The 27,601-nt window shown below is 36.1% G+C and overlaps 1 protein-coding gene across 4 annotated transcripts in view; it reads left to right on the plus strand.

The window, feature by feature from the left end:
* LOC136849218 (uncharacterized) overlaps positions 1-27,601 on the plus strand; it is a 760,295-nt gene that overhangs the window by 146,143 nt on the left and 586,551 nt on the right. For 3 of the 4 annotated variants that reach the window (XM_067122421.1, XM_067122439.1, XM_067122450.1), the window contains exon 3: positions 7,032-7,122. In XM_067122421.1, the coding sequence (XP_066978522.1) occupies positions 7,032-7,122 (91 nt within the window). The remainder of the gene's footprint in view (positions 1-7,031; positions 7,123-27,601) is intronic. The other variant, XM_067122430.1, reaches the window with a different exon arrangement.

A 27,601-nucleotide genomic window follows, 5' to 3' on the forward strand; every position in this document is an offset into this window, starting at 1 on the left:
ACCAAAACACTGGTTTGACATTATGCCCTACCTGGTATGTTGGCCACTTTCTAACGCTCGATTGACATCCATTTTGACTTACGACCAGTTGATTGGAGCCAAGCTCGGTCATAGGTCGGATGGTACTTGTATTTTATAATGTTAGATTGTACTGTAATGTTTAATGGGTTTGGGCAGAATAGGGAAAAGAAAGTGATACTTGTGTTTTTTTCAGCAGTGTACCTACTGTATTGCATATTGCGGATGAGAGAAAAAAGGGAGTTCGCTTTTTTTAGTGCATTTATACATTACATATATTGTTTCAAATACAGGAAAACTAGCTAGGTAATGGCCTTTTGCATCAAGTTCTCAATTTAATTGGGATTGTTGTTGTTTATTAGCATACAGTGTACTGTGTACTGTATACAGTACACTATGTACTGTGTACTGTATACAGTACACAGTGTACTTTGTAATGTATACAGTTATACAGTATTGACAAGGTAGGGTGAGTAAGGGCACAAAGTTGCTTTTTTACACCCGTAAAGTTTTATTTGACCATATCCGGATTTTGACCTTATTCGACGGGGCCTTTGGTCTATTAACCCTTAAACGCCTGTTGGACGTAGCAAACGTCGACTAAAATTGTCTGTTGAATACCGAGTGGACGTAGCAAACGTCGACTACAAAAAATTTCAACCTTCGGTCAACTTTGACTCGACCGAAATGGTCGAAAAAGGCAATTGTAAGCTAAAACTCTTACATTCTAGTAATATTCAATCATGTACCTTCATTTTGCAACAAATTGGAAGTCTCTAGCACAATATTTCGATTTATGGTGAATTTTTAAAAAAATAAATTTTTCTTACGCCTCTTGCGCGGTAACTCAGGCGAAAATTTCAGAAATTCTTTCGTCATTTTGTCGTAATTTTTGCACTGTTGTATATTAGCCGTTACATAAAGTTTTATATATGAAAATGTGTGCAATTTCATGTACAATACAACAGAAAATAACTCATGGTTGTAGCTTTTATCAGTTTGGAAATATTTTCATATAAATCACGATAACTGCCAAAATTTCAACCTTCAGTCAACTTTGACTCGACCGAAATGGTCAAAAAACGCAATTGTAAGCTAAAACTCTTACATTCTAGTAATATTCAATCATTTACCTTCATTTTGCAATAAATTGTAAGTCTCTAGCACAATATTTCGATTTATGGTGAATTTTTGAAAAAAACTTTTTCCTTATGTACGGGCCAGAAATTCTTTCGTCACGTCGTCGTAATGTTTGCACTGTTTTATATTAGTCGTTACATAAAGTTTTATATATGGAAATGTGTGCAATTTCATGTAGAATACAACAGAAAATAACTCATGGTTGTAGCTTTTATCAGTTTTGAAATATTTTCATATAAATCACGATAACTGCCAAAATTTCAAGCTTCGGTCAACTTTAACTCGACCGAAATGGTAAAAAAACGCAATTATAAGCTAAAACTCTTACATTCTAGTAATATTCAATCATGTACCTTCATTTTGCAACAAACTGGAAGTCTCTAGCACAATATTTTGATTTATGGTGAATTTCTGAAAAAAAAATTTTTTTTCCTTACGTCTGCGCTCAGTAACTCGGCCGAACATCTCAGAAATTCTTTCTTCATGTTGTCATAATGTTTGCATCGTTTTACATTAGTCGTTACATAAACTTTTATATGTGAAAATGTGTGCAATTTCATGTAGAATACAACAGAAATTAGCTCATGGTTGTAGCTTTTATCAGTTTTGAAATATTTTCACATAAATCACAATAACTGCCAAAATTTCAACCTTCAGTCAACTTTAACTCGACCGAAATGGTAAAAAAACGCAATTGTTAGCTAAAACTCTTACATTCTAGTAATATTCAATCATTTATCTTCATTTTGCAATAAATTGGAAGTCTCTAGCACAATATTTCCATTTATGGTGAATTTTTAAAAAAACATTTTCCTTACGTCTCTTGTGTAACTCGGCCGAACATCTCAGAAATTCTTATGTCTCGTTGTCGTAATATTTGCACCATTTTATATTAGTCGATACATAAAGTTTTATATATGAAAATGTGCGCAATTTCATTTACAATACAACAAAAAATAACTCATGGTTGTAGCTTTTATCAGTTTTGAAATATTTTCATATAAATCACGATAAATAGAAAAAAATCGACTTCAGTCAACTTTAACTCGACCGAAATGGTCGAAAACTGCAATTGTAAGCTAAAAAACTTACAGTCTAGTAATTTTCAATCAATTAGCTTCATTTTTCAACAAACGGGAAGTCTCTAGCATAATATTTCGATTTATGGTGAATTTTTGAAAAAAGAAATTTTTTACGTCAGCGTTACGAATTCATGTATAATTTTGTGATAATATTTTCTCTGTGTTGCTTTGATCATTTTAAAATTTTTTATATACCAAAATCATCGCAATTTAGTGTACAATAAACTAAAAAAAATTTAAATCATTAGCTTTAACCTTTTTGTTTACAGCGCGATTTGTATACAATTATATACGAGTTTTTTTTTTTCGCTGTCATATATTCCAATATTTATATATGATAATGATATTTTTTTTCATTTCTGATGGTTGCATACTAAACTTCAGGCAATGACAAAAAAAGGAGCCAAAAATAAACTCTTAATCTTAAAAACTAAGCGTGCTGTGATTTTTTGAAAAAAGCTTTTTTTCCGCTTCGGCGCTAACTCACCGATCGCCGCCGGCATACGGGAGACGTTTTTGTAAATAGGGCTTCGGCGTTAAAGGGTTAATGTGGATAATTGAAGAATTGTAGTCATTTCTCCTGCATCCACAGTGATATAGAGCTAAGGTCTTGATGGATAGTGTTAAAATCTGGATAAGGTAAAAAAATATTCTATGGATTTAAAATGGCAACTTCTTATCTTTACTCACCCTACCTTGCTAAAACTGCAGAACCTTGAACATTAAATATGCTTTTAAACAAGAACCATCACAGTTAAAACAAATTGATGCAAAAGACAATTAGCTGGCTTATTTTCCCATGTTTGTAACAAAATATAATCTATAAAACTGTACAATCACTACGAAATATATATCGTTTGGATCCTATTTCTTTTTTATAATCCGTTATTAATTAGTTTGAGAAATTGTTTATGCAAAAAATAGAATCAACTAAAAAAAGTGAAAAATATAACAAGAAAATTCCTTCTTTTATGCATGTCTTTAAATGTTTTGTCTGAATCATTATGAAATATTTCTTTATGTTCAGATATGAAGTCTTACCAACTCTGTTTTTAGGGCATCGTCTATATAGAGAGCTTTCTGAAAAAAAAGAATGTAATTTTATGTAAATAAAACATAAATAGGGAGAGTTTGGCATATCTAATGTTATCAGATTATCAACTGTTTAAAGACCTTTCTGTCTAGAGAAAGAATGCTAAAATACCAAAAATGATATACAGTTTACCCCTAATGTTTGCAGTTCAGGATTCGTGGATTCACTTATTCGCAAAATTTTCTGTGGAACATAACTGAGAATAATTCACAGAAAATTCACTTATTGGCGGATTTTTTCATAGAGCATATCTAAAATATTCGCTAATTATTTTTATTTTAATTTTGTGACTAAATACATTTTTACGATAAAAAATTATTTACTAATTTTCAACTAAATGTTATTGTAAACACCAGAATATAAAAAAAAAAATTTTTTTTTCTTAAACGTTCGCCAAATGATGTACCAATGTTACCCCTATCTATGTTAAAGAAAACAACAAGGCTTGAATACTGTATGAAAGAAAATGTGCATGCCTGAATATAGAGTAACGGTGAACAGTAATAATGGCACAGGCAAAAATGGCACAGGTAAAAATAAGACGGGTAAAAATGGCACAAGTGAAAAAATAGAAAAAAATGGCACAAGGGAAAAAAAATATTAATTCATCTACAATGGTTTGCTGTGTTTAGTAGTAGCCCCTTGGGAATCAAATGTCCCTAAGTGCATCTGATTCCTGAAGAAGCTAGTACTAAATACAGCGAAACACATTTGATACCTGAGGGGCTAGTACTAAACACGGCAAAGCACATATGATCCCCGAAGGGCTAGTATTAAACACGGAAAACACGTTTGATCCCCAAAGGGCTAGTACTAAACACGGTGAAACATTGAAAATGAATCACTTAGGGACATTTGATCCCAGAGGGGCTAGTACTAAACTCAGCAAAACATTCTAGATGAATCAATATATTTTTTCCCTTGTGCCATTTTTTCCTATTTTTGCACTTGTGCCCCTTTTACCTGTGCCATTTTTACTGTGCCATTTTTGCCTGTCATTTTTACCTGTGCCATTATTACCCAAATTCAAGATTAACAGTTGTAGAAGCATTCATGCGTAGCTGTAAGCCATATATTTTTAAGGCTAATGTTGTAAGATGACTTTGAAATTATATTTGTTTTAGGATGATAGCTTAAGGTATATTTGCTGTTTAAACTATTAAGATTGGCAGTTATAAGCTTTTTTAGAGGGGCCTCAAGTTTGTAGAGTATATCGAAAATATTCACTAATTATTTTCATTTTATTTTTGTGACTAAATACATTTTTTATGGTAAATTATTCATTGATTTTCAAATAATATTAAAGTAAACACAGCAAAATATCAATAGAATATATTTATTTTTTCTTAAAAACCGTTCGCCAAAAGATGTACCAATGCTATCCCAATGTACATTAAAAGAAAATGGTAAGGCTTGAAGACTTTATGAAAGAAAATGTGCATGCTTGAATTTAGGGTGAACTTAATTAGTTTTCGCCTTGGTAAGAGTAACAGTTGTAGGAGTGTTCATGCGTAGCTGTAAGCCATATATTTTTAAGGGTAATGTTGTAAGATGACTTTGAAATATTAAAGTATTTTAAGATGATAGTTTAAGGGATATTTGATGTTGGAACTATTAAAATAAATGGTTATAAGTATTTTTGGAGGAGGTTTCAAGTATTCGTGGATTTCAGCTATTCACCGGCAGTTGTGGTCCCTAACCCCTGTGAATACCAGGGACCTACAGTACTGTAATTATAAAAAATATTATATAATATATGACCTTCTTAAACTAAATATGGTTTACTTGATTGAAGGGTGATGAAATCCATTGAAGTATGAGGTTCAGTTGGCACTCCTGCAACGCCAAATGTTGAGTAGCCTACACCAGTTTCAATGCATCATAGCTTCTAAATCTTACATGTTGTAAATTTTATTTTTAATATCATAAAATATGTTTAATTGAAATAGTGTATTTTACAAATAATAAGGAGAATTCAGATATATCAATTAAGGACATTGGGGAAATTGTTTTCACGAATGATGTAATGGTAGTCACATAGACCTAGAATGAATGGTAACTGGTAATGACCGTTGTGGATGGAATTATCGGTGCTTGTGGGGATTACATCAAATATTAGGATGTGAATAACATTCACGAACTGAAACTGGCTAGAGTAACCACTTGTGTTGAATATATAGAACAAACATAGTTTACTGTTGTTTTGCTTTAATTATGTTTGAAAGGATCAATTGACTCATCTTTTGATGTCATTGTTCTCTAATTATATTTGAAAGCATTTACTGAAGTTTTAATAGTTGATTTTTTCTGATAAAGGAAAGTATATGTTCTGCTTCATATTGACTTCTTACTCACTATCATTATTATCAGCTAACCATTATTGATGTTAATTACATATGGAAATACATTTTTATATGTTTTGTATCTTTATACAGTATGTTCATGGTATGTATCTGTATCAGCCAACTGAAAATGATAAAGTATTGTATGATGTGTTAAGTGGCATACTTATAATGGGAGGGACAAAAATGTGCTCTAAAACAAATAAAAAAGAAAAAAATGCCTCATAGATTTACTTGAAATTTATTATACTTAATAATTAACCAATACATAGGCTACATGCATTTTCTGCAAATTTTAAGTGTACCTAAACAGAAACAGAAAGGAAACCAAATTAAAATCCCTATACTGTACTGTATTGTATTTCATAATTGGGGAAAAGACCATTTAATTAAGAGATTAAACCCTAATAGTAATCATTTTTGCTTCACTGTTTGTAAAAAAAATTTTAATCATTTTAAAAAACTTTAAATTTGAAAACAATTTAGCATGGTTTTTATGAAGAACAATGTTATCTCATATGTTTTTAAAAGGTAAACCTGGAATTATTTTAAATGGTACCAAAATCATTTACATATAAATAACAAAGGTGTCATTAACAATTAAAAGTTGATATTTATGTTTTGAGATAATTGAGGTTAAAGTTGAAGGTGCTTGGAAGCAGAACTTAGAATGTAATTTGTTAATCACATTATAATCATATTTTTATATATTTTGATGTTGGAAGGCACAGTAAGACTTTTAGTATTTTTTTACTTGTCATAGTAATTGTGACTTAAATGGGATAAACAAATCAAATATATTTTTTTTGTAATTAGAAGAGGTGTTTAAGTCCCTTCATTGTTATATTTATGGGAAATTTTAGTTAAGCCATTTACAGCATTGATGACATAAGATGTGATGCCTTTTTCAATAATCCTATTAACTAGTTGAGTGTTTTCAGCGATTTTCTTTTTCCCGAATCTTTGATATTAGTAATTATGAGTGTTATTGTTCTATCAAAAATGTTTTAATAAATCTTTCCCAAAACAACTGTATTTTTTTTGTGAAATTTATTGATAATTTTTTAGAGCACCAACATTTGTTGTTTTTGATGTTTGTTTTCAGAACAAGTTAATGAAGTTTCTATAATAATAATCTCTCTATAATTACCATCTGCACTACTAGCTGGTTTTTAGGTATTCTTTAATAGGAGGATGAGGTAAATATTCACATCGAGTTATAGAATTTTGAAAATTTTTGATAATTTGTGCAGCTCATTACCCCTTAAAACCTAACTTCTCAGTCTGCAGGTCAGTTTTTGATGTGTAATTTAATATGCCTTTTGAACTTTGAAAAATGCCTTTTTTTTTTTTCAGCAGTTGATGAATGGTGGAATCAAGGATACAAACAGTGGAATGATCAAGTCAAATGTAGCCAATGCTCCATTGGAAAATGATCTCATTGCAAGTATGTTTAGTCTTGTATGTAAACTAGCTCTTAAGAGACTGTTATGGCTGCTCATGGGAGTATGCTTTTTTATATACAGTAATGAGTATTTTTCTATTTTTATGTTTTTCATTTAACATAATTCTACTCCATCTAACACATAACAGTTTGGTATTGATGAACCTTGGAAACAGCCCAGTAAAGCTGGTTTCATATTACAGTAAAAAGAAACCAGCTGCATCACTAAATCCCTTTACCTTGTACAACCTCTACTACTTGGTACCAAAACACATTAAGAATTTTGCCTGAGAGGCATTGAACATCATTTTGAGGACATTTTTATCATTAACAGTAACCTTAAATTTTCCAACCAATACAAGCCAAGCAGGGCATGGATCTTGGAGGAAAACTACGGAAAAAAAGATAAGAAAAATGTTTTAAAGCAAAATAAAGCTTTGCAAGAAGTACCTCTGTGACTTGTAGCACAGTACAGTAATTTCATGTATATGTGAAAGAGTTCAACATGCAAGACCCAGTATTTTTATTTTTGCAGGGGTCATTGAGATTAACGTAATCATTTTTATTTGGGTCATTCTTCTTGAAGGATCTGATCTCTGAAGCCCATTCTCAGATTGGAGAAGAGGCTTTAACATCCATCAGAGCTAAGGCTCACGAGATCAGAGTGGTTACCACATTGTTAGCCTTTAAACATAACCTATCTTTATCATAAATTTTTCAAACGACTTAGGTCTATCTTCACGAGCCATTATTTTCATGATGTGGAAACCACTTTGGACAATTGTAGTACAGACAGTCCCCGGTTTACGACAGTCTCGACTTACGACGTTCCGAGTTTACAACGCTTTTCAAATATATTCATAAAAAAATTATTTCCTGGGTTACAATGCATGTCCAGGTTTACGACGCTGACAACGCCCGTCCGACGGAAGAAATATGGCTCCAGAATGGCAGAATGGTCAATTTTGGAGGGTTTTCTGTTGAAAAGCTCGATGTAAATGCAGGATAAATTGTTTTCAAGGCACTCAAAGGAATAAAAGTAAGGTTTTTTTACGATTTTCGACGGTATTTCAGATTTAGCGCGCAGTCCGACGACGATCGGAAGAAATATGCATCCAAAACAGCAGAATGGTCAATATTTGGAGGTTTTTATTATGAGAAACTCAATATAAATGCAGGATTCATTGTTTTCAAGACACCCAAAGGATTAAAAGTAAGGTTTTTCTTACGATTTTTCGACGGTATTTCGGACGACGCCAGTCCGACAACGATCGGAAGAGATATGCATCCAAAACAGCAGAATGGTCAATAATTGGAAGGTTTTTATTATGAGAAACTTAATATAAATGCAGGATTCATTGTTTTCAAGACACCCAAAGGATTAAGAATAAGGTTTCTTAACGATTTTCGACAGTATTTTGGGCGACGCCAATCCGACGACGATCGGGAGAAATATGCATCCAAAACAGCAGAATGGTAAATATTTGGAGGTTTTTTATCATGAGAAACTCAATATAAATGCAGGATTCATTGTTTTCAAGACACCCAAAGGATTAAAAGTAAGGTTTTCTTACGATTTTCAACGGTATTTCGGACGACGCCAGTCTGACGACGATCGGAAGAGATATGCATCCAAAACAGCAGAATGGTCAATATCTGGAGGGTTTTTATTGTGAAAAACTCAATATAAATGCAGGATTTGTTGTTTTCACGACACCCTAAGGAATAAAATTAAAGTTTTCTTATGATTCTCGACGGTAATATTTGGGATGACTCAGTGTCCAACGCATACGATGGAAGAAAATTTACATTCGCGGATTTTTTCATAGAGCAATATTCACTAAATTACTGAATTTTATTTTATTTTCATGTCTAAATACATTTTTTATGATGAAAAAATTATTTACTAATTTTAAAATATTAATATTAAGTAACCACAGGAAAGTATCTATAAAATTTAAATTAAAATCCCGTGAAATCATAAAACTGCTTACCGATGTAATCACTTCATTCTCTCTCTCTCTCTCTCTCTCTCTCTCTCTCTCTCTCTCTCTCTCTCTCTCTCTCTCTCTCTCTCTCTCTCTCTCACGGATAATTTCACCTCTGCAATTTTAGTAAGGCCAACCGCCCATATCTCTCTCTCTATTGCATATATCCTTCAAAAAAATATCGATTACTGTATGTAAACATAAAAATATACCAAAATCCCATCATCGCTTGTATGACAATTTTTTTTTATTGCTTTTTTGAAGGCTTATGACGATACCGGCTCGGGGGATTAGAATTAGCCAATAACAGAGCTCGTAGCAACCCCTTCTCTCCATGACGATACGCTATTGGCTGGCAGGACTGACAGTAGCCAATAACAACTTGTAACAACCCCTCATCCCCTTCCCACCCTCCTTGACGACATGCTATTGGCAGGAAGGGTGGGATTTTAACCAATCACAAAGCTTGTACCTCACGGGCTTTAGCATACACTATAAAGAGGGTGCGTAGTATTTTTTTTTCTCTCTCTCACCAACTGCATAAAATTTTTCTAACAAATTTGTGGGAGATGACGACTAACTACGTTTGTATGATATATAAATGACTTACCTAATAAGAGCTAATTTTCAAATATTAATAAGATTAAATAATAATAATACAGCATACTGAAATTACAACATTTATGCATTTTCAAAGCATCTCTCTCTCTCTCTCTCTCTCTCTCTCTCTCTCTCTCTCTCTCTCTGAGAAATGGATAGATATATTATAAATCGATACTAAGTTCAGTCCTTCACTCTCACAGGAAAAGATACTGCTAATTTGAGTCTCTTTACCTATGCACACTGTGTGTGTGTGTTCATGGTGCTTTAAAAGTGCTTGGTAAAAGTAGTGGTAGCCTACATCTTTGGAAGACAAAGAAAAAAACAATTTTTTGTTGTCAGTCATAGTAAAGGGAAATGGATTAACACTCCTCGAGAGATTAAAGAGATAAACTCACTCACTCTCTCTCTCTCGTGCCAGTACAAGAATGGCTGAATGTAAGTCGTAGTGGTAATTCATTCTCTCTCTCTCTCTCTCTCTCTCTCTCTCTCTCTCTCTCTCTCTCTTTGGCTGGAAAAGGGTACTAGTGTTTAAGATGACTTTGAAAAGATATTAATATAATTTCAAAGATTAATACAGTAGTAACAGGATAATAATTTAAGCTATATTTCTCTCTCTCTCTCTCTCTCTCTCTCTCTCTCTCTAGAATGGTAAAATTTTGGAGGGTTTTCATGAAAGACTAATGCAGGTTATGTCATTCTCAAGATACCCAAAGGATGCTCAAAGGATTAAAAGTAAGGTTTTCTTACGATTTTCGACGATTTTTCTGGTTTACGACGATTTTCGGCTTATGATGCGTCGTCAGAACGGAACTCCCGTTGTAACCGGGGACTGCCTGTACTTTAGGGCCGTTGTCCGTGGCTGGCATGGTGTTGGGGGAGAAAGCATAGGAAGCTTTTCTTCCTTCCTTTTCTCTTTGCCTTGAACTTAGGTGTTGAGTTGTAAGGGGATCCTGGGGGTACATGTACCTGACCCACCAGTCATAGTTATTAATGGGTGTTATGAGAGTGGTTTTATAAATTTTATGGTGGAGGTGATGTTCGTGTTTATTATTTCTGGTTGTAGGTTTTGTCAGGACTGTGCCCAGGGCAGGGCCAACTGACTACAGTACTTGTATACTTTGTTAGTCACCTGGTTCATCCCTTGCTGCAAAGTCCCCACTGATGTAGAGGTGCGTCTGGCCAATTCGCCACGCCGTACATGGTTAAGATGATCGTCGACCAGAGGCTGTATCTACCTGTAGGTGCTCTTATAAGAGGTGCAAAAGAAATGAGCAGGTAAAAGTTACTGCCGATTTATTCAAGGTCCATGCGGTTTATATGGCGGCCGGCTGGCGTCGGGCCACGGAAGACAATGGAAGCAACGGTGACCTGAGGTCGATAACAATTAATAAATAAATACAGCGAACAAGTACAATATACAATGTAACAATAGACAGAATTAAAGTTGAGTATAATCTTGACGCCTGCGAAAGAAGAAATACACGGTACACAGTTGATGAACAGATAAATAATTGCATACACAGTTTAAGCAATTGAATTTTACATGACCTGGCCCATCAAGCGTGACGAATCGTAGGTACAAACAAAATGGGCCGTCATCAAAAAAAACTTGCTTAGCAGGGACTTTACAAACAACATGATCAGCAGAGACTGTACAACATGGCTTTACACTCTCTTACCAGTTAAGGAACAATAAGCATTGTACCAATGCTAATTTCCATTCTTTAACTCATTATCATCAATAATGTTTTGGGGTAAAAAAGATCCATCCCACCCCCGTGTCAATTTGGGATTCAGCAATGTAATTGGTAAGTTACATATATAAAAATGACATTTTTATGATAAAATAAAAGTTCTATATATGCTTACCAAGTACAGGCAGTCCCCGGTTATCGGCGGGGGTTCCGTTCCGACAGCGTGATGATAAGCGAAAAGCACCGATTTTCAGCGCTTATCAGTGCCAGTAACCGCAGATCAGCACCTCTGTTAGGCATGTATCAGCGCCAATACCCAATTATTGGGGCCAATAAGCAGATATCAGCGATTTTCAGTGCTGAAAATTGCCAATTTTCGTCACTAGACAAGTGCCATAAAACCACATCACCGATAACCGAGCCCACTGAAAACTGGGGACTGCCTGTAATTACAAATCAAAGCCCTCCCTCCTCTCCTCACATGGGAATGAGGACAAAAACAATTGAGCTCTCTGCTGAAGTTGTTCCTTTGTTACCCTGAACTAGCGCTACCGCAAATTTCAAAATTTTTAAGCTGCCGGCGAGTGAAACTGTAAGCAATGTAATTACTTGATAAGTATGTATAAAACTTAAATATTTTATCATAAAAATATAATTTTTTGTGGTCACTGAAATGAATAGTGACACTCCCAATGCCCTTTAAGTACAAGTTCAGCCGTGATAGAAAGGGGGGTTGAGAAGGGATGGGAAGGTGGTGACATAAAAATAACCAAAAACGACAGATATTAGTTAGTCTAATCCATAGTTTTCAAGGTCGCTATTATGAATAGTGCTCCCAATGCCATTTGAGTCCAGTTCAGTCCCGATAGGGAGGGGGGGAGGGATGAAAAATAAAATGTTGAAAATGACAGATAATAGTGCCTAATCCATAGTTTTTGAGGTCACTGAGATGAATAGTGACACTCCTGATACCCTTTAAGTCAAAGTTCAGCCCCAATAGGAATGGGAGGGTGAGAAGAGGTGAAATATATTGTCAAAAAATGCTGGGCAATGTAACTGAAGCAACTATCTTAACAGGAAAAGGAGAGAATGAGAGATAGAGAGAGTGGGAGGGAGAGGAAGTGAGAGAGAGAGAGTAGAGCGGGTGTTTGGAGGGGAAAGAGGGAAAGAGTGAGGGAGAGGAAATGAGAGAGGGACTGAAGGGGTTGCTAGAGAGGAAGTGATAGAGTAGAGGGGGTGTTAGGGAGGAGAAGGAGAGAGAGAGAGTTTAACAGTTGTTATTCACAGTTTTCCTGAGCAGTGCCAGGTTGGTCAGCTAGTATCTTATAATTATCAGCCACCTACTGCTACATGTAAGACTTTGTCATAAACAACAGCAAGTACTGACATAAACAGTCGACTCAAGAAACAATTGTTTACTGATGTTGTTTACTGTAACACACGTTTATTAAGGGTTGCATTACAGTTGTTGACTTGTTAAAAATTTGCTAATTTTCAATGGTGACTTCCATAAAAAAAATTAAATAAATCTTTATTTAGCCTCCATGCAGTGGAGAGGAAAGTGTTATGAAAGTATGCCACTAAATTTACAGTGATAGCTGTGGCTGAAGAAACAATGTGCAGGCCACAAAATGTTTGGGAAGAGCCAAAAGCAACATCCGATACTGGCGAAATCACACTTTTACTTCATTTAATTTACTGCATTTATAAATAAAGTAAGTTGTATTTTTAAACCCAGCTTTGATAATTTGCAAAAAAAAATAATCTCCAAATTGTGTTTCATTTAGCAACCAAGCAGCTGATGATTTCAAGAATATAAACATTATCAGAATACAAATGGCACCTGAAAGCTTTGTTCATAAATTATAATGCGATAATAGTATGACAGTAATGCATGAAATATAACTGCATACAGTATGCAAAACAAGTTTTATTAAAATGATCATTCTTAATACAACTGTTATTTGAAATATGCAAATGGATATCTTTCGGTGTAACAACCTCAACAGGGTCAAGAGTCTCTCTCTCTCTCTCTCTCTCTCTCTCTCTCTCTCTCTCTCTCTCTCTCTCTCTCTCTCTCTCTCTCTCTCTCTCTCTCTCTCTCTCTCTCTCTCTCTCTCTCTCTCTCTCTCTCTCTCTCTCTCTCTCTCTCTCTCTCTCTCTCTCTCTCACGTGTACAGTTTGAAGAAACAAAGGCAGCAAGTTTTCAGGTTTTGCTGAAAATGAAAGCCAGAAATGTTTGAAGTGCCAGAAAACATTGAAAGGTGGCAGTAGGTCAGAACTTTACAGTGCGCTTTTAAAGTGGTTTAAGTTCGACAAACCAAAGATGTAAGCATTTCTGGGGAGATACTTATGGAGCAGGCCAGAATTTTCATGAGCTAAACCTAACAAATGACAGCGATTATTCATCAGCTTTGTTCTACTTTTGATAACACAGCAATATACATGTGGGATGAGATGGCAAGACTTGGTTTATGCAGAGGTTTTGTAGGGGTGATTTGTGTCATCTGGGATTTTCTGTGGTCTGGCAGTGGCCTGGTCCCAAGGGAACCGATTTAAGGGAAGCGCTGATGCCATAAGGCCCCATTATAAAGTAAATGACTGTTTCTACCTTATGAATGAATGAATTTGCTTAAAATATTACCACTTATTCTACAACTATAGTAATAACGAAAATTCTCTCATGGGAAAATATAAAAATTCAATTTCTAAGTTCATTTGTTTTGCAGTTGAAATAAATTATGTCACTTCTCAAAATTAACTTGCAAAATTAATAAAAGTTGCTCACAAAACCAATTTTCCCTAACGACAGAAAGATATATACCATAGTTATACTACACTCTGTAAAAGATTCATTGAATTTGCTTCAGTCTTGGAGAAATAAGCATTTAGTTTTGAAAAAAGCAAGTTTTGAGAAAACAGCAAAACAGAAAAATTTTTGGACTTTCAAAAGAAATCTGAGACGATCAGAATATCTTGAGCGATTTATCCCTATAGTGTTATATAACCTGCTTTCTCTGTGGCAATGCCGATAGAGAGAATGGGATGCTTTAGTGGGTGACAATTATTTTGGAATAAATTTTGTTGACACTTTTACATGCCTCTTTTACAATTTGTCATTCAGTGTTGTACAAGTGATGAACAAAATTGTGCATGAACCAATTTAAAGATCTTTTTTGAGCACTATATCTTCAAGATACATTTATTTACACATAAAGCAGTCCAAACAGTATATAACTCCTTCTGCTTAACCAAACTTAAGAGTCATACAGACATTTTTACAAGTTTTTACAGTTTGTCATTCACGGTGCCATACAAGCGATGAACAAAATTGTCCATGAAGTAATCTAAACATTGTTTTTGAGCAATATACCCTCAAGATATGTTTATTTACACATAAAACTGTCCAAAACAGTGTATAACTCCTGTTACCTAACCAGACTTAGTCGTACAGGCATTTTTACAAGTTTTTTTTTTTAACAATTTGTGGTTCACAGTGCCATACAAGCGCTGAGCAAAATTGTCAATAAACTAATCTAAAAAATCTTTTTAGCATTAATACTTCAGGATGTGTTTATTTAGACATAAAACAGTAGCAAACTGTTAATAACTAAAATTCAATAATTCCTGAATATTCGGCAGTCAGCACGCCCCATGAGGTTGGGCTGTATTGGCATTATAGTAGCCACAAGAGCTTTTAGATAATTGCCAATTCTGAGTCTTTTAGTTGATGTCAGAATGCTAGTTCTAGGCTTTCACTGCCAGGGTTGCATCTTTTGGTGCTGAAATAGTTTGCAAAGACTTCCCAACTCTCCTGGATTTAGAACTACTAATATTGAATTATTTTTGATAGTGCAGTTTTGTTTCGTCCTCAAGGAGTCACCCTTTCATGGTCTACCAGAGCTCCATGGGGACCAAACTAATATAAAAGGATTCTCTTTTAGCTGGTCTTATAGCCGGGCATTGTGTTGTAATGATAAACACTATAACGTGATGGAGTGTGTAATGGACTCAAAGATAAGAGGGCACCTCCCATTATTTTCAGCGAAGCTGAACCCAGTTTTCCAACGTCAAAACCTGCAAGAAGAAGTGATTATCGTGCATGCACATCCACCATGTTGTCGACAGAAGGACTGCCACAGGACCAGGGGGCCATTACCCTTGTTGGTCCAGCACAGTATAGTTTACTGCAAGCCAGTGCTCCGTGAATTCAGCTTTTTGATCCTCTGATTTCATTAGCGAGGATCATGGAAACATCTCAGATTGCAAGTTAAGTGCTTAATTTTAAGTTCCAGTTAAAGTTTTAGTTTTCAGCTTTTGGAATTGGTAGTTAATTCGGGTGTAAAAGCCAGAAACTGTCGTTTCCTGCTGGTACATGGTCGGCGCTTACAAAAGAAATGTTACAAAAGAAATGTTCCACAGTTTATCATTAATATAGATAATCCTTTCAGATAACGATATCTACAATCTAGGCAGTAGCCTGTTTCAGATTCAGTGGAAATAATTTAGATAAGCTTAATAGTGGATGTTTTCTGTAGCCTATAACCTAGGATTACATATCCTTAAGTTTGAACTAACAACCTGGAATAGGTAGTAACCTAAATTAAGGTAAGTAAGAACCTTTTAAGACATACCCTATTATGGGCCTAGGCAGCAGCCTAGTTTACACCAAGGACCCTAGGATTAGATAACAACAATAATCTGGTCAAAATAAAATGGTAGCCAAGTTTTAAGGCTACAGATCAGTGAAATTTGTCCCTTTTATATAGCCTGTACACTAAAGCAGAGTCTAAATAATCTAGATGAGATGTTAACCTAGCTTTAAGCCTACATATTTACTGTAGGTAATGGTGTTTTATGTGAAGAAAACGTAAGTGATAGCCTAACTATAAGATTACACATTAGTAAGTTACTGTTTTATATGGTAGACCAAATAGCGTAGGGCTGGATATAATAAGTACAGTATATCTTAGTTTAACCAGACCACTGAGCTAATTAACAGCTCTCCTAGGGCTGGCCCGAAGGATTAGACTTATTTTACGTGGCTAAGAACCAATTGGTTACCTAGCAATGGGACCTACAGCTTATTGTGGAATCCGAACCACATTATAGCGAGAAATGAATTTCTGTCACCAGAAATAAATTCCTCATATTCTTCACTGGCCGGTTGGAGATTCGAACTCGCGGCCAACAGAGTACTAGCTGAGAACGGAACCCACTCGCCCAACGAAGAACTAGGGCTGGATATAAACAACAACCTGTTTTAGACAAAAATGGTAGCCTAACTACAAGGTTACATATTAGTAAGTTTCTGTTTTTATATAGCCTATACATTTAAGAGTTATCTAAAATAATCTGGATTAGGCAATACCCTATACTAGGCTAAGAGAGAACAATTTAGGAAATATCCAATTATTGGTCTAAGCGGTAGTTTAGTCCAAATAGTCTAGGGGTACTATGTATTTTAGGAAGCTTGAGTCATCGTTTTTGCCAATATCTTTTAAGTTAATTGATGGATTGGTGTGTTACTCTGCAACTGTGTTTCACACCCTCCCCTAATTTTTGGTAATAAATTCAATTTCCAAATTCAGCTTTTTCAGGCATTTTACTATTGAATTTGATGGGATACCCAGGAAACTGATTAATGCTTTCGAACATTTGGGTACTACTGAACTTGTTTTGAGTATCTATTTACTGTATAGGAAATTCCTCACTGCCCCAGCTTTCCTCTCCGGCTCTCCCTTTCCTCTCCCTACTCTTCCTTGACATCAGTACAGTACACCCAGTAGAGTATGTTACTTTCTTTATGAATGTGGTTTTTATTTTGTTTGCATTATTTTGTGGTGAAAAGTTATTTCTTGTTTTTTCTAAATTCATTGTTCTACATATATAATTTAAAATATTTCATGTTTATTCTAAATTCATTGTTCTACATAATAATAGAAATTGGGTTAAAATCACAGGACAGTTTACAGTCAACCCAACGGATTTGCAGGGGATGTGTACCACAAACCCCTACGAGTAGTTAAAACCTGCTACTGTAATAGTTAACACCCCCCTCTAAAAATGCTTATAACTGCCTATCTTGAAAGTTCAAATACCAATTGTATACTTAAAGTACCACCCTACATCAAATATACCTTAAATTATTATCCTATTACTGTATTAATCTTTGAAATTATATTATCAATATAATTTCAAAGTCATCTTAAACATTAGTACCCTTAAAAATATATACATACATACATATAGGCAGTCCCGGTTTATGACGGGGGCTCTGTTCTTATGCCACGTCGTAAGTCAAAAATCATTGTAAACCAAAAAATCGTTGAAAATCATAAAAAATCCAAAGAAAACCTTACTATTAATGCTTTTGGTGCATTGAAAATGATGTAAACTGCATTTTTATTTAGTTTTTCATAAATAAAAACTCAAAATTTTTATTCTGCCGTTTTGGAGCCATATTTCTTTTGTCGGATCAGCGTTGTAACCCAGGAACATGCAATGTAAACCGGGAAATAATTTCTGATGAATATATTTGAAAAGCGTCGTAAGCTGGACCCGTCATAAACTGGGGACTGCCTGTACTTCTAACCCTTCCAGCCAAAAAAAGAGAGAGAGAGAGAGAGAGTTACCACAACAACGTATATTCAGCCAGCATTGTGCTGGCATGGGCGAGAGAGAGAGAGAGAGAGTGAGTTACCACTACAACTTATATTCAGCCAGCGTTGTGCTGGCATGGGCAAGAGAGAGAGTGAGTGAGTTTATCTCTTTAATCTCTCCAGGCAACTAACAGCAACAAAAAATTTTTAGTTTTTTGTCTTCCAAAGATGTATCACGTTCAAACAGTGTGCGCATGTGTTAATACCAGATGAGAGAGAGAGAGAGAGAGAGAGAGAGAGAGAGAGAGAGAGAGAGACAGTGTGCACATGTGTTAATACCAGATGAGAGAGAGAGAGAGAGAGATATTTGACCACCCAGTGGCAAAATTTTTTACCCTTGTCAAGAGAGAGAGAGAGAGAGAGAGAATTTGACCACCCAGTGGCAAAATTTTTTACCCTTGTCAAGTTATCTGACATATTTTGTGGGTACACCCTCCCCTCTCTCTCCAAAGCTTTCAGGAAAAAATTGGGAAATAGATGAGTTAAAAGAATTTATACTGAACTTTTCTTTAATGAATTGATATTTTGCTGTTTACTTTAATATTAATATTTGAAAATTAGTAAACCACTTATTTATCATACTAAACAAATGAATATACATAAATATTACACTGTTTGCATAAAAATTCTCTCGTCTCAGGAAGAGAGAGAGAGAGAAGGGCTGAACTAAGTAACTATTTATCTATCTATCTATCCATTTTTCACATTCTACCCTTTGGCAAGATAGAGAGAGAGAGGGAGCTGAGAAGAAAAGAAGGAAGGGAGAAATTGATTTGACCACGAAGTGGCAACATCTTCTACCCTTGCAGTCAGAAATGTCAAGTAATTGGACATATTTGACAGGTTCAACCCCCTTTGCTCCAAACCTTTCAGAAGACAGGGAAAGAATTTATATAGAAATAAAATCTTAGTAATTCACTATATTTCTTTTACATTAGTATTAGTATTAATACTGTATTGATATTTGAAAATTAATATTAATATTGATATTCAAAAATTAATAATATTTGAAAATCAGTATTACAGTACTCCCATATTCACGTTCTCACGATTCGTGGACTCACATATTCATGGATTTCTCTGTGGAACGTATCTACCAATTATTTGCGGAAAATTTGCCCATTCACGGTATTTTTCACTGAGAAATATTCATTAATTACTGTATTTTCATCTCATTTTCATGACTAAATGCACGTTTTATGATAAAACTATTAAAATACTCGGTTAATGCTCGAGTTACGATAATTCACCTTATGATAATTCAATTTTGCGATGGGGTAAACAGTTAATACCAATACGACAATATTATTTATAAAATTTTTTAAAATTTTGTGCGGGCGCAGGCAGCAGGGTAATCAGGCAGTGAGAGAAACCAAATTACAGTAGACAACTTTTCCTCCATCTCTTTATCCCATCTGGTTAAAAAAGTAAAAGAGAATGATAAATAAAAGTATTGTTAGTAATGTTATACTCTTGCGTAAATGCGTACAGCCATAAACAACCGACCAAGAAACTGTTGTTTTGCTTATACATAACTGAATCGGATAACAACAGCCGCTTACCACGGTAATAAACAATTACCATAGGTTATGGCACAGATGAAGTTAAGTAGAGTAGGACTGATATATTTTTACAATTTGCCCTTATTCAATATAGGTAAAAGATCTTCAAGGAAATATACTGCTAAATTTAAGCTGTAAGTTGTAGCTGAAGCTGAGAAAATAATGTTCAAGCTGCTAATGACTATACTGTAAATTATCGTACATTGGCAACATGGATGAAACTCGATCGTAATTAAAATTGGAGAGAAAGTATTTTAATCAAAACTACAGGGAATGAGAACACAATGTTATTTTTACGCTGATAAACGATAAATACGTAAAGCTCTTATGATGAAATAAAGTGAAAGTAGCAAACGGAATCTGATTTTTTTTTTTTACACAAAACAAACACCCCCAAACAGCCATCATCATTCGTCATCTATTGATGAAAATAGATAAATTAATTTCACAAGGAGCCGTATTTTATTATATTTCAACTTAAAAAGACAGTGTATAACAAAAAATAACCTTGCCCCATATGAATAAAGTATCTAGAGATTCATTTACGCTAACTAGAAGCAAGAAAAGCACTCTGAACTGAATTAAATACAGTGAAATAAACGATTTCCAAACCAAAACATTGATTGAAACGCTATGACCGCAATTTATAATACAAAACCAATATAAGAATATATACAATATTATTGGATACAGTGAATTAAGGAATAACATTTTAAAAGATCCATGGAAAAGATGCATATTCGTTACGTTGACGTTTGTATAATACGATATGTAAATATAGAGTACAGTATAATGTAGGCCATGCTACCGTACATGTATACAGTATACCATAGTGTAGGCTAAGCTAATTCTTGTTTGTTATTCAGTTTCACTTTGTGTGAACCTCCAGAATTAGCTGATATTAATAATTACTATACTGTGTATGTATACAGTATACTTTATGGTGTAGGCTAGGCTACCATATACATACACACGGTACTGAATACCCAAGTGTAGGCTAGGCTATGTTTGAGATACGTTTTGGTATTTCTTGCATTTTTTCTAACCGATGGTTTTTTTTTTTTTTTTAACCTAACCCCATCGTAAGTAGGATAATAACTGTATAAGCATTATAAGTTTGTTTTGTGCATGTTTGAACTATCAAAATAGGCAGTTCTAAGTGTTTTTAGAAAGGTTCTAAGTATTCACTGGTTTTAGCTATTCGCGGGGGCTGTGGTACGCATCTCCTGTGAATACGGAGGGTTTACTTTATTAATATTAATACTATTTGCAAATTAGTAAATCATTTATTTATCATACCAAACAAATAAACATACGTATGCATACTAATTCATTCATCTCAATAAGAGGGAGAAAGAGAGAGAGAATTAATTATTTAATCTTATTAAACTTAATATTAATAATTGAAAATTAGTAGTGTAAATCATTATTTTATCATAAAATGTATATGTACGCACAGTACAGTATTTAGTCACAAAAGTAATTTGAAAGTACAGAATATTGCTCTACGAAAAATCTGCAAATGGGTGAGTTTTCTTGCGAATGATTTATTGATAGGCTCCACAGAAAGTTCTGCAAAACGCTGAGTCCGCAAATTGCTAGCCTGCAAATCCGTAGGTCATTAGCTCATTTCATCCTACATTGCCAAGTTAAAAAATTACAATGCTAATATGTGCCTGAAAACATTCCATAACATTCCATTACATAAATATTGCAGAGAGAGAGAGAGAGTGGGGAATGAATGAAAAGACAGACAGGGAAGTGAGGTTTAAAGAATGAGGAAGGGTTGGTGTTGTGAGAGATAAGTACCCCAAGAGTGCTTATCTGAAAAACTTTGTTAATCTTGACTGGCTAGGTTTGGCTTTGTCCTAAAATTCAAGAGTAAAGTGCCTTTAAAATCTGTGGAAGTATTATTCATAAAAAATTAGGAGAGGGTGTGAGACACTGTTTCAAAGTGCCATACAAGTCAATCAATGGGTTTGAAAGATATTGGCAAAAAACGATGACTCAAACTTCCTGAAATACATAGTAGATATAAACAGTATCCTAGGCTTAATAAAATGATAACCTAGTTTTTATGACTCGGTAGCCTCTCTGTAAGGCTACACAGTAATGGAGTTCTTATGTAGCCTATATCCTTAAAGATGATATAAACCTAGACCAGGCAGTAGCCTAACCAGATTAAGTAGGAATCTCTTTTAAGGGAATATCTTACTATTTGCCTGAAACAGCAGGGGCCAAATATCAGATAAAAGGGTAGTTGTAGCCAGATAAAACAGTAAACTAGGTTATAAGAGGGTTCTTTTCTGTATAGTTTATATCCTTAAGTATTTTAAATAAGCCTAGAATAGGCAGTGGCCTAGAAGAGGTTAAGCGAGAACCCTCTAAGAAATCCTTTATTATTAGCCTAACATAGATTATGCTAGAAGCAGTAATCTAAGCCATATAAAACAGTAGGTTGGGTTAGTTAAATTAGTTTATAGTAGTTAGTCTGAATGGCGTGACATTCAGAATGAAATTTCACATAGCCCTTGCAAAAGGACTAACAGTGTACAAGTAATACAGCCATATACTGGTGTTAAAACTAACACCTAAACCCTAGAGGATTTAAGTTAACATAGATATGTAATAAAATATATTACAGCTACACACTTGTAATCAAATTAACCTGTAATATGGAATATACAATATATATAAGGGACTACAGACAAGTAATACTAACTAGTTTCTAATTGTTTTATATAACTACAGGGCCGCCATTATGCTGGACCCTCAGCGCAGGTGTTCTGCAGCAAATTGCTCAGTTCACTTTTTGCCAGTGGGTATGGCCCATCACCTGCCAAGAGCATAGTCCCTGTAGAAATCAAGGAAAATGTGGTTGTCACCAGATACTGTATGTGTAAAATTTGTATTATGCTCCTGGGAGCAAGCTTTAAGGGTGAAACAGCTTGTTTTAAGCTGTTTCAGTGGGTCCTAGGATTAAGTAGGTGAGGAAGGGGGAGATTATATCTTTCCAGCAGAACTCCAGCAGAAAAAGATGTATGTTTGGGCCAAAACCCAGTAACATCAACCCCCCAGTGCCTCCTGGGTTAACCCCGTTGAGGAAGTAGAGGAATCTTTACAAGGGGGTAACATTCTCAATAAAGAATATGAACTGGACATTGCCACTGAAATGACCCTGCTGAACCCAGAAGGATCAGGGACACGCATTTCAGCTAACCATGGTAGAAACCTTCCAGAAGGAATTCTATCCCCCATTGCCACTGAAATGACCCTGCTGAACCCGGAAAGATCAGGGACACGCATTTCAGCTACCATGGTAGAAACGTTCCAAAAGGAATTCTATCCACATGCAGCTATCAGATGCTGAACAGGATCTTTCCCCCAAAAGGGATACTAGGATCCACCTAACCCCAACTGAATTACTACATTTTCATAGGGGTGTAGTAACTCACCCAGGACTTCTGCCCCCTGGGTAACAGGAAGTTACGTTTCAGTTGTTGAAGCTCAGTCAGATTGCACAAGCTCCCCAAAAGGGATACACAGTTTGTGGCATTTGATATTTTCAGTAAGGAAATAATGAGTAACATCAAAAATGTCCTTGCCACAGAATGGCAACATATAATGGGCATAATACATGATTCCGAACAGGAAATTAAGTCAGTTATGTGCACCCCAAAGTGTAATTGCCACAGAACGGCAAGATATAATGGGCATAATACATGATTCCGAACAGGAAATTAAGTCAGTTATGTGCACCCCAAAGTGTAAAAGTACTGCATCCTATAACCAAAAAGTGAGAGTGGATACAAATTCTGCCCAAACAATGTTAGAATTCCGACTGGAAACAACAAATTGGCTAGTTCGGACTACAAAACGTCAGATCAGAACCTAATAGGGACTCCAATACTCACCCCTGATGATACTGATAATCCTTGGTGAGACACCTCAGTATGCATTTTCTCTCCCAATGGTAACGATGTAATTAATGAGAGAAAAACTATGACTGAAGTTGTGCATGTAGAGTTTAGAGACAGGGCAGCATTCCTCAATACAGAATGGCACCTGGTAGCACCTTTGCCAGACATGGAGAAACCACAAAAATGGTTCTCTTACTTGTGCCTATAGCATTAAAAGCTATAGAAGCCAACTTTTACCAGGTCAATGGGCAGTGGATCTATAATTCCATTTTAAATAAGACCCACGTTGCTTACCAAATACCCCTAGCCTTCTGTCCCTTCACTTTCAAAATAATCATATGAAGCCAGATTTTCAGAATTTTGTAGTGACTATAAAACAAGAGTCAATGGCAGAATTGAAGCCATTTGCCACGATCATCCGAGTTTCGAAAAATTCCACTAAGGAATGGGATATGCTTCAACTTCCTTAAAGTTCCTTTAGATATAGCTACTCAGCAGTTTGGGACTCCTATGAGAAGAATCTCAGAGGGGACAGCCTTGGCAGAATTTCATGCTAGGATCCACCTCCTTAGTATGACAGTATAACCTCTACCACCTTGCTGGCAGTTGCCACCAAAAGGCTTCCAGAAGATTCCAGAACAATTTTTGCTGTTGTGGCCAAAGTCTTATGAGAACCCTATGGGAAGCACTCCATGACTTTTTAGAATGGCACATAAAAGCGTGAATGGAAACGAGGGCTCCCAACCAGTCACTCCCCAATGTGACTTCATTATTACACTCGAACCCCTTCTGTAAGGACCTGTTGGAGGAGTCTGTTGTGGCTCAGCTCAGTGAGCAAGGCTGCCAACAGAATTGTACAGTGTACATTCTTCTGGGAAAAGGGGAATTCAGAAACAAAAAAACCCGAAACTTCCCTTTACCCAGCCCAAAAAAAGGCTTGCTATGATAAAAAATCATATAAGGCTCCAGTCACCCTAAAAGTTTTTGTCAAAAACAGGTAGATGGTCAGAAGGGACAACTCCTTACAAAGGGACAACAAGAGCAAGGACATCCTTTTCACAAGATCCCAAAACCTCCTAGGGGAAAAGGAAAAGCATCATCTGGAATGTCTATCAAGGGCAAAGGCAGAAGAAGAAGTTGATACCAATAGGAATTATATGGTTGGGGGTTGGCTTTGATGACACCACAGGCAGTGGAAGTCTTCCCCTTGGGGGAACAGCATTATTTTCAGTGGGTTGGGGTGGAAATGGTCTCATCACCCCCTCCTTTAAAGGGGTTCTTCCAAAAACCAGATTCCTCTGGAAGATTACGTGCAGAAGGCCCTATTAAAGGGAGCCATAGAGAAACATGCGTATATTCACCACCAAGCACGTCTCGTCAGTATCCCCAAAAAGATTCCTCCGAACAAAGAGTGATCCTCGACATATCAGCATTGAACAAGCACATTGTTTGCCAAAAGTTTAGGATGACTACCATTGCCCAAGTACATTCAGTCATTCTAAAAGAGACTTTGACAGCTTCTATAGATCTGAAAGATGCATACTGTTACGTCCCTATCACCGCTCCCTTCTGCCCTTTCCTTAGGGTTCCTGATAGGAAAAGATATGTACAGGTTCAAAGTCATGCCTTTTGGGCTAAACATTGCCCCAAGAATTTTAACAAAATTAGCAGCGATAGTTGTTCAAGAACTCAGACAAGAAGGAATACAACTAATAGCGTATCTAGACGACTGGTTAATCTGGGGGACTACAAGAAAAGAGTGCTTGAAAAACCTAAGAGCAGTGGTCAATAGACTCTAGTAAAAAGGTGTTTAATAAATTGGAAAAAATCCTGCCTCATGCCCAGCAGTCGCTGTCAGTGGCTGGGACTGTGTTGGGATACTTTTCACAGCCTGTTGTCTCTCCCCATCAGTACTCAAAACAGAATAAGAAAAAACTCAAAATGTTCCTTGCACAGCCCAGAGTTTCCACAAGGCAGTTAGAAAGTATGATGGGCCTGCTGCAGTTCACATCAGTAATAGATCCAGTACTCAGATTGCAACTAAAAAATGTTAAAAAATTCTGGCTATCACATGCAAGAAAAGAGATGCGAGACCAACCTCATCAAAAGAATAAAAAAGTTGGGGAGATACTTTGGCCCTGGACCCAGAAGGAATCTCTGGCAAAACAGGTCACCTTGACTCCTCCATCTGTACGAGTGACAATACACACAGATGCCTCGTTGACAGATTGGGGAGGACTTGGGGGGATCATCAGGTAGCAGGGAGGTGGGTCAGTTCTGAGGAATTGTCATATCAGTTTCCTGGAGCTGATGGCTGTCTTTTTATCTCTCAAAAAACTCAAACCTCCAGAAGAGACACATTGTAATGTCCTGCATCAAGAGGTCAGGATCACGTTCACCTCCTCTCAGTAAGGTAATGCTAGACATCCTTCAGATGGCACAAGCAAGAAAGTGGTACTTGTCTGCAATTCACCTCACAGGGTCTCTTAGCATAATAGCAGATTCTCTGTCAAGGGAAATTACAGCCTCAATAGAGTGCATGAGTGCATGTTGGACAACCACTCTTTAAACAATAGCCAACTTGCTTTCACAACTGGAAGTGGACCTGTTCGCCACATACAAGAATCATAAAACTCCCAGTATGTGTGTCTCTGAACTTGGACAGTCAAGCAACTGCGAGAGATGCCTTCCTACAAGACTTGAACAAATGGAGGATGATATACCTTTTTCCTTCTTTGTCGCAGATTTCAGAGGTTTTGAGCAAACTTCTAACCTTTAAAGGAACAGCTTACTTAATAGCCCCAAATTGGCCAAACAGGCATTGGTTCCTATTACTTAAACAGTGGACAAAGAGATTAGTTTCACTACCATCCGCTGTTCTATCCCCAACAGTAGGAAGGAAAGTCATCTACACAATCCTCCTTTCTGAGTCAAGACCTTCACGTGTGGATTTTTTAAATACAGTATTGTCTACCGTTAAAATAACTGACCAAACATTGCTAGGTACTTGGTGCAAAAACTACGGACATCATCAATCCGACAATACCAGTCCGTGTGGAAGATATGGTTAGATTATATCCATACTGAGAGCCCAGTTGAGATTTCCCTGGAAATACTTTTAAATTTTATATTGTACAGGCAGTCCCCAGTTATCGGCAATCCGGTTTTACAGTACTTGTCTAGTGACGACAGTAACTGGATTTTCACCACCAATATGTGCCCATCTCCAGTTATCGGTACTGATCCCTGGTTATTGGCGACGCCGATCCCTGGTCATCGATGCTGATAACTGGGATATCAGTGCCAATAACCAGGGATCAATGCTGTTATCACCGATTTTCCGATATTGACGATTTTCGGTCATCATTACACTGTCGGGAACGGAACCCCACCAATAACCGGGAACTGCCTGTATACCTTTTTAAAGACAAACACCTTGCTGTTACAGCAGTCATGGGATACGAAACAGCATTAACAGAACCCTTGCTTTATGGATGCAGGATTGACTCTGATAAAGAAATTGTCACTTCCCTTCTGCTGTCCCTTGCATTACAAAGAACCGCTCCCGAAAGGCTTCCAATCAGTAGGTCCCTGAACAAGGTACTTAGACTTCTATCAATCCCTCAGTTCAGCAGACCCAATACAACCATAACCCACAAGCTACAAAAGGTGATCTTGATTGCTCTAGCGTCAGGAGCTTGTATTATTGAACTGGGCTCTCTTAGACGGGGACAATACATCACGCAAACAACTGACCATCAATTATTGTCCCCTGGCCCATCATTCCTTTGAGAAGGAAAATGCAGATTAGCAGACAAAACATTATGCCCAGTTCAAGCACTTAAGGTTTACCTAGATGTCACAGCAAACATCCCAGAAGGTCCAATTTTCCTACACCCAAGCACAAGTAAACAACTCTCTCTACAAGGGCTGAGAATAGTAGTAGTGTTCCTCATTAAAAAGGCAAATCCACACTCCTTTCCTAGGTCACATGATATTAGGAAAGTAAGTATGTCGTTGGCCTTCTTCAGAAATGTGTGTTTCGAAGAAGTC

Source organism: Macrobrachium rosenbergii, chromosome 2 (assembly GCF_040412425.1).
Source record: "Macrobrachium rosenbergii isolate ZJJX-2024 chromosome 2, ASM4041242v1, whole genome shotgun sequence".
Classification (NCBI taxonomy): domain Eukaryota; kingdom Metazoa; phylum Arthropoda; class Malacostraca; order Decapoda; family Palaemonidae; genus Macrobrachium; species Macrobrachium rosenbergii.